This window comes from Trichechus manatus, unplaced genomic scaffold, assembly GCF_000243295.1.
Source record: "Trichechus manatus latirostris isolate Lorelei unplaced genomic scaffold, TriManLat1.0 scaffold00110, whole genome shotgun sequence".
NCBI lineage: Eukaryota > Metazoa > Chordata > Mammalia > Sirenia > Trichechidae > Trichechus > Trichechus manatus.
In genome coordinates, this window is record NW_004444046.1 from 4,905,548 (window position 1) to 4,914,535 (window position 8,988).

The 8,988-nt window shown below is 41.4% G+C and overlaps 1 protein-coding gene across 1 annotated transcript in view; it reads left to right on the forward strand.

The window, feature by feature from the left end:
* Positions 1–962: 962 nt before the first annotated feature.
* The window catches only part of PRKCI (protein kinase C iota), an 84,186-nt gene continuing 76,160 nt past the window's right edge, over positions 963–8,988 (forward strand). The window contains exon 1 of the mRNA XM_004383457.2: positions 963–1,066. Coding sequence (XP_004383514.1) covers positions 963–1,066 — 104 coding nt within the window. The remainder of the gene's footprint in view (positions 1,067–8,988) is intronic.

The following is an 8,988-nucleotide window of genomic DNA, read 5'->3' on the forward strand; positions in this document are numbered from 1 at the left end:
ATCTTCTAGTTGCGTTTCCTCCTTTATTACATTCATGATCATTTGTTACAAATATCAAATTCTCTCCACGAGAGAGACTATACTGAGTAGGTGACCATATTCTTGTTCCCAAGGAAGGTACTGTATAATTTAGATAACTATGCAATTGGAAGGGAAAATTCGTCAGAGAACAAAGTCTTGATCGTGACGAAGCCCAGTAGTTTCCAGGGCCATCAGATACCTATGCTGAATTCAGAATTTCCACGCCGACAGCTCCCACGTCGCAACCTGGAGACCCATGGGACTAGAGAGACGCCCAAGTTCCACACGTAAGGAACCTCAAGTCCCAGAATCCCACAGGAAATACAAATCCCAGAATCCCGCACTCAAATCTACCCCGAATCCCCAGCGGCTGACTGCCGACGCGACCAAGTTGGAAACTGGGATGATACAGTGCAACTTTTGTTGTCTGCCATTTTCCTTGTATGCAAAGGGCTTTTTACAGAGCTATAGTTACCCGACTTTTAGTATCATCTTAATTAAAGCTCCAAAGAAAGGCCCCTCCCGGCGTATTTGGTGTGATTATCAGCTCCTCACCTTCCCTCTCCCCCCTTTCTCTGGCCTCCATAAGAATGGTTCGGCCTGGCATTGAGGCTCTGTGAGTTGGATCGATGGTTGCGCCCGCCTTATCCCGGAATGTGGGCCTTTGGAGCGAGCGAGGTGGGAGGGACGGAGAAGCGGCGATTCACTGGGCCGCGCCTGCGGTAGAAGCTGCGGCAGTCGCCGGGGTGGGAGGAGCCGCGTGGTTCTGGCTGCCGAGGCTAGGCGAGGCGACCCTTGGGTCGGCGCTGCGGGCGGGGAGAGCAGGTAGGTAGGCGAGGGGACACGACTCTCGGAGAGGCTCGGGCGGCGAAGACCCCTACGGCGTCCGGCGCCCCCTCCCGCCCCCTTGGCCCCGGGCGTTGAGGCTGGAGAGGGAGGAGATGCCGACCCAGAGGGACAGCAGCACCATGTCCCACCGGGTCGCAGGCAGCGGCGGCAGCGGGGACCATTCTCACCAGGTCCGGGTGAAAGCCTACTACCGCGGGTGAGTGGCGCGGGGTGAGGGCGGCAGGGGAGAGGAAAGGCCAGCTCGATTTGGCTTGGAGGAGGGGAGAGTGAGGGGCCGAAGGTGTCGTGGGCGGGTTGGGCTGAACGAACGTCTTCTGGGACTCCGGGAGGGTGACAGAGTGGTCGGGGGCGGGAGATGGAGGTGCAGATTGGAGGCACCCCCAGGCGTGGTACTGGGAGCCTGAGGCGGGGGGCACAGCAGGATCTGAGGGGGGAGCTTCGAGATAGAGAAGGTGCACTTGGTGGGTGGGAGAGACTCACCCACTGAGAGATTTCTAAGGCCTTTTACGTCAAGTCTGGATGTGTTTTGGTTGAGACTTGAGGATTCTGAGTAGTGTCTCAGTTAAATCAGTTCGTTACGGTTTTAGAAGAGAGGACTGCATCAGTTTAGCTGGTCCTTTCGATTACCAGCAGGCCTAAAGCGCCTGGTTCTCTAAGTCAGGTTTATCTTCATGAAGTGTATCTGGACTATAGTCAGGCTGCCGATATATCAGACGCAGGAGTTATTATTATTTAAGAGTAAAGTTGATGAGTTTTCAAGGATGTGCGTTAGGTTCTTAGGTCTTGCCAAGATTAGGCTGCATATGTGTTAATTAAAATTTTGTGAACCCGTTCTTGCCATTGTTGATTCAAGGACCATCCTGTAGGGTGAGCTATTGCAAGGTGAGAAGAGGAAGAGCCTAGGCACAAGTCTTATATTCTGCGATCTTTACTCATATTATTACCTAAATTATAACTCCTGTGGTTACCAGAAATAACCTATCCCTAAAACCATTGTATTAAATCATATTCTATCATCAGTGACCCGAAGTGCCCCCGTTCCTTTGAATTCAGTTGTGATTTTTGAAATTTCTTTGAGATAACTGTATTTAGGAGTGTTAGAAAGTTGAAATGTTAGTGTGGGCATAAAGAATGGACACTAAGGGTTAACAGAAAACCCAGCTGCTTGTCCAGGCAGAAGTAAATTGCTTCAAAAACTGAAGCACTGGAAAGAAAAAAAAAAAACCCTCAAGTACTACAAGATTGAAACTGCAGTGCATACGTTCACATTCCTGAGAGGATCAGTGAAGACAGAAAAATCTCAAATTGCCTCTCTTGTTTTAATTTCAAAGAAAAAAATAAGCCCCTAAATGTTTTATTGATTTGATGTAAGAACTTACTAGTTTGCTGCCTTTATTTATTAGCTTGACTGTGTTCAGGACTGTTTAAGGAGTTATATTGGACAGTATTGTATCTGTGTTTTTACTTAAACTGATCAAGGGGGTGTTGATTTTAAAACAACACCAAGAAGTGTAAAAAGTTTGTAGTTGTCGTAAGAGCTGTTTTAACTTGAGGATGGTCAGCCATGTATTTTGCATTGTGGGAAAAGTTTTGCTTCCTTTATCTTTAATTTGATAGATGAGATAATTCACTTTAGAGGATGTTCTGTTTTATAAAGTTGACAGTCCATGAATTGGTAGGTGCAAGCAATGAGATATAGTACATGTTCTCAAAAAAACAAAAAAGATGTCTGATAATTGACAATTTTGAAAAACGAGATTAAATAACAAGAACATGCAAATTGTCAGAAGTATAAAATAAAAAGTACCTGCTACTACGCCAGCCTCCAGGGTAGCCACTGTTGACAGTTAATTTCTTGTTCTTTTGAGGTTGCCTTTAATACTTTTAAAAGATGTATTCTGTTTTGTGGCTTATCAACTTTAGAAAGTATCTGTTGATTCCTTCCCCTGAGAGATGAGAAATTGGGTGCACACCAGTTTCTGTTTCCTTTCTTCCCTTTGCCTCTCAATTTTTGGTTGTTAATTATCGTATTAGTTCTTCTGATTACCTTTATAACTTTAAATAATATAAATTCTTGACTTATTAACCTTAGATAATCTCCAGTGACTTCAACTATGAAAGATGAAGTTAGTGCTTTTTCTTTTTTTCTATTTTATTAATTTTACAAACATAAATAGGCCTAGTTAGTAAATCCAAGTGATTGTAAACTTACCTTTTGGAAAGAAATTGAAGTCTGCTGTACTCTAGGAACATAGGTATTTTATGTTGTCTTGGCTTATTACTCCAATTATTAGAAGAAGAGTACGAGAACGTAATAACCTTTTTGGTGCTTTAACCTTTGAGGTGGGGAGGGAGGAGATTCAGACCCAGTGGGATAGCAGAACCATGTTCTATCTGGTTGCAGGCAGCAGCAGCATCAGGGACCATTCTCCAAGACGTTCAAGTTAATGTTTTCTTTGGTTTTTTAAAACTTATGGATTTTTGCTAAGCAGAGACAAGAATTAACCCCTTCTCTTTAGTGCTTTTTATTCAAAGAAAGCTTTCTAGTAGTGCCTTCATTTCAAGCTGCGTTTAAAGACAACATCAGCATCTAAATTGTATCAATTTCTGTCCTATGAAATTAGATCTGTTAAGATTATGTTTGTTAATAATAGTCTGAACTGATGGTTGTGATGTTACAGAGTCAGCTGCTCATTACTACTGTTGAAACGAAAATGAGTCACCAACAAGTTCAGATAATAAACAGGCTGGCTAACTAGAACACCTTCTACATGGTTTTAAAGTAGAAAATCCTACTTTTATACCAAGAAATGTGAGGACAATCTGTATTTGAAAAAGTTTTATTTTCCCTCAGGTTTTCTGAATGGCCTTGCCCTTATCCCCTTCTAGCAGTATTTCTTTCCAGTGGTTGTTGAATCTCGGAATAGCCAGAAGATTTATTTAGTGAATTAATTGCCCTCTCCTTTCAAAGATGTGTCTACTGTTCACATTTTGTTAGGTTTGACTTCAGTGAAAATGTGATGTCTTCCTAGATATAACAGTTAACTCGATTTTTTTGTAGTTTTACACAGGAGATTAATAGTAGTGAGAATCTGATTTTTATTGGAAGCCATCTAAGAGTACCTGTCTCATGACATGTACTTCTCTTTCCCTCCCATAGGATCTTTTCAGTGAGTCGCCTTCTTCAATCATTACCAAGAGGTGTTAGTTTGGAGGAAGAGAAACAGGTTTTGTTGGTTAGTAATAGATTGCCATTGTATGTACTTACCCTCATAAAAAAGGTTAGCTTGATATTATGGGATAGAATTTAACAAGGAAATGTCTGGACTACTAATTTCTTTACATTATAAATATATGGGAAAATCTGTAGAAAGCTTGGAAAAATGCTTTTTAAACCATTGCTATTGATCAGTTATAACAGACCAGAGAATTCCTTCCATGAACGTCTAGAAATAAGATATTGTTAACTCCTTGCGTATTTGGAGTGTATAGCTGGTCCTATGAAGAATTATGCAGGATTTTTCTCACTGTGAACAAGTCTTGGCAAGACTTGTTCCTTAAAGTATTGCAAGATTATTTTAGCAATGTACTTTAGTGATGGTTTTAAGGAAATAAAAATAGTATCTTGAGTTGAGGGTTGGGGGAAGGTTAGTTGTTTGATCTTGGAGCTCCTGGCATGGCACCTAACCCTGGGGCAACTGAGCCACATTTTAAGAGACCACAGTGACCTAGTGCCAAAAAATAAGACCAAAAAAGCCTCTCAGAAATTTGAATTAGAAAATATGGAGAAAAATTGCTTGTTAGCAGTGGGGACTGAAGCTGAAGAGTTGAGAGAGTAGCTGGAGAGGCCAAGATGGACCATCAGCAAAGTGAAGGTCTGAGCAAGCAGAAACTGAGGAAGCGGAGGGTAAAGAAGCGGCTCTGTACAGGCAAATTCTTCCTAGAGGTTTTTAGTTCATGGTAACTTCCTAATACAACTCCTACCTCCCTTTTTAAGGTAAAACCTGAGTCTCTCTTTCTCTCTTTTTAATATGGTTGAAATGAGCCTAATTAAACCATGAATTTTTACTTTTATGAATTTTTAGTTCTTGTCCTAAGTCTTGCTTAGGATTTCAAATATTACCCAAAGAGTGTTTAAATCTGGTTTAACTTTAAGGAAGGCGCGGAGGATGTATAGGTGGGTAATAGAAGACTGCCCCTGAGCAACTAAGGAATTTGTGAGAGAAAAGATGTGCCCGTAGCCATCTATTCCCTCTCATAGCAACCTATAGGGCAGAGTAGAACGGTCGCATAGTTTTCAGTGGGTTAGAACCACTGACCTTCCTGTTAGCAACTGAGCACTTTAACCACCACACTCCCATGGCTCCTTGAGGGAAAAGATATAAGCAATTACAAAATAGTTAAAATTGACGTGTGTGTGTGTGTGTGTGTGTGTGTGTGTATCTTAGTCATCTAGTGCTGCTATAACAGAAATACCACAAGTGGATGGCTTCAGCAAACAGAAAGTTTATTCTCTTACAGTCTAGGAGGCTAGAAGTCTGAATTCAGGGTGCTAGCTCCAGGGGAAGGCTTTCTCTGTCTGTTGGCTCTGGAGGAAGGTCCTTGTCATCAGTCTTCCCTTGGTCTAGGAGCTTCTCTGTCCAGGAACCTTGGGTCCAAAGGACATGCTCTGCTCCTGGCATTGCTTTCTTGGTGGTATGAGGTCCCCATGTCTCTCTGCTCGCTTCTCTCTTTTATGAAAGAGATTGATTTAAGACCCAACCTAATCTTGTAGATTGAGTCCTGCCTCATTAACATATCTGCCCCTAATTCCACCTCATTAACATCACAGAGGTAGGATTTACAACACATGGGAAATTACCTCAGATGACAAAATGGTGGGCAGTCACACAATACTGGGAATCATGGATTAGCCAAGTTGATACACATTTTTTGGGGGGACAGAGTTCAATCCATAACAGTATGTCTGTGTGCGTGCGTGTGCATGTGCACTAAAAGGTATCTGCAGAAATAGATATAGGAGCACTGGTGGTGTAATGGTTAAGCGCTTGGCTGCTAACCAAAATGTCAGCCAGCGGTTTGAACCCACCAGTATGACTCTCCGGGAGAAAAGATCTGGTGATCTGCTCCTGTAAAGATTCCAGCCTAGGAAATCCTATGGGGCAGTTTCTTTTTTGTAGGGTTGCTGTGAGTCAGAATTGACTTGATGGTACACAACAACAACAACAGGGATGGATATTGGGGAGGAATGTGAGGTGGAGGAAGCTTTCCTAGAAGATGAAATTCTAAGGTTTTTAGAGGCTAAATAGACATTTGCCTGATAGATAATGATGTTGGGTGCGGGGATTGTTCCAGGCATTGAACAAATGCACGGTGTGTTTGGCTGTTCCGTAAAAAACAGAAACAACCAAACCTGTTGCCATGATGTCTATCCCAACTCATGACGACCCCATGTGTTACAGAGTAGAACTGCTCCATGGGGTTTTCTTGGCTGTAATCTTCATGGAAACAGATTGCCAGGCCTTTTTCTTCCATGGTGCCACTGGCTGGGTTCAAACTAGATCACAAACCACTTGTGCAGCCTAGGAGACTGCTAATCCCGTATTTATTTCTTATTAGTTCATGTTACTGGTACATAAAGTATGAATGGGTACTGATGAAAAGTGAGCCTAAAAAGGTTGACGGGCTAGATTTTGAACCCTTGAATATCATACTGCAGGCTTCAGACTTTTTTCTCATTGGTGAAAGTTTTAAGCAAGAGAGATATATGATCGGCTTTGCGTTTTAGAAAGATCACTTTTGGAACCAGTATGGGAGATGGATTGGGAATGGATGAGCCTAATTTGGAGGCTTTTGAAGTAGTCCAGGTGAGAGATACTAATGAGATGGAAAACAAAACAAAACCAAAAAACCAAACCCGTTGCCATGGAGCCAATTCTGATGCGTAATGACCCTTTAGGACAGTGTAGGACTGCCCCATAGGGTTTCCAAGGAGGGGCTGATGGATTCGAACTGCCGACTTTTTGGTTAGCAGCTGAGCTCTTAACCACTGCCCCACAGGGGCTCCACGAGATGGGAAAAAAACAAACCAAACCTAACCTGTTGCCATCAAGTTGATTCTGACTCATAGCGACCCTAGAGGACAGAGTAGAACCGCCCCATAGGGTTTCGAAGGAGCAACTGGTGGATTTGAACTGCCGACCTTTCGGTTAGCAGCTGAACGCTAAACCACAGCACCAGCAGGGCTCCTGAGATTGAAAAGAAGGTGTGAATTCAATGGCAATTTTAAGGGGTAGAATCAATATGAATTAGAGATTGATTGCCTGTAGGCGAGAGGGAGAAGGTCTGACAACTCATAGATTTCCTGCTTGAGAGAGACTAGTGAGAAGGGGGGTGGGGAAGAGTGGTAGGATGCAGGGCAGGTAGGGCCACCAATTAGTAGAGGGGAATGTGGAAGGAAGATATTTGTGGGAGAAGAATTCATTACCTGGAACAATTAACTATATTTTGAATTTGAGGTGCTTATGAGGCACCCGGAGCCCTGGTGGTGTAGTGGTTAAGAGCTTGGCTGCTAACCAAAAGATCAGCAGTTCGAATCCACCAACTGCTCCTTAGAAACCCTATGGGGCGGTTCTACTCTGTCCTGTAGGGTTGCTTTGAATTGGAATCGACTCGGTGGCACCTAACAACAACAGTGTATGTTTATACATATGTATACACAAACATACTCTCACATAGACACACCTTCACTTTTATTTTTCCAATAAATGGGTTCATGTTTCTACACACGCTTCTGCAATTTGATTTTTTTCATTCATGACCATCTTTCTGTGTTAGCATAGACAGACAAATAGAGAAATAGGTAGATACAGAGAGTGATCTACCTCTTTAGAGTTGATACATAGTGTTCCACAGTGTTGGTATAACACTTAATCTTTTTTTCTCATTGATAAACATGTAAAGCTTTCTTCATTAAATCATTATTACAAATAATGTTGAAGGAACATCCTTATATATAATATATATTCTTGCAAACATGTCATATCTGCCCATTTTAAAATTTGATATTTTTCTCAAAACAGTATCCACTTTATATTCCCAACAGTGGTGTATGAGTAAAGCTTTTTCTTTATGCTCCCATTGCATGTTATCTGTCTTTTAAACTTTTGCCAATCAAATTAGCAAAAAATGATAAATTTTTTAACAAGTATCTTTTTATACATTGTTGATTGTATTTTTCTTTGTGAATTGTCTATTCATATTTTAGCCCAGTTTTCTATTGGATTATTTTTCTTTTACTTATTAATTTGTTGAAGGGACATTGATATTTTGTCTGTTAAAAAAGTTACCAGCATTTCTTCAGTCTGTTGCTTGTCTGGAGTTTTTCATTTCTGTGGCTACTGAATCTTTCCTGCACCCCCTTTTTTGATTTTGCCTTTATGGCTTCTGGCTTTGCTGTCTTAGGTAGATGCTTTTCCCTTCTAAAAATACTTTTATTTTTTCTTTTTATTATGTTATAGATTGAATTGTGTATCCCCAAAATATGTGTTGGAATCCTAAACCATACACCTGCGGATGTGATGTAATGTAATCAATCAACAATCTGTTGAGGTCATACCAGTGTAGGGTGAATCCTAAACCTAATGACTTCTGAGTTATATAAAGAGCAGCATAGACACAGACACATATACACACCATATTTTTATGCAAATAATGTGCACCTCCTACATTTGTTTGCCACCTGTGCCCTCCCCTGCAAGGTATTTTCATAAACACTGTTTTGCCGATTTTTTTTTTACATGTTGCTGTAAAAAAAACTTAGCCTAGTGTGCTTACAGAAATACCTTATGGGGGGAGGGTGTGTTTGGCAAACAAATGTAGAAGACGTATGTTATTTGCGTAAAATGCAGTACTTAGGAAGTATTTGTGTAAAACTCCCTTACATGTTTTAGTTCCTGGAATTTAAGGAGTGGCAGTTCATAAAGGAAAACTCCTTTATTGAGTCTCATTAGGGTTTATGTACCTAAACTTTTTTTTTTTATTGTACTTCAGGTGAAGGCTTACAGAACAAATAGTTTCTCATGAAACAGTAGTACACATATTGTTTTATGACATTGG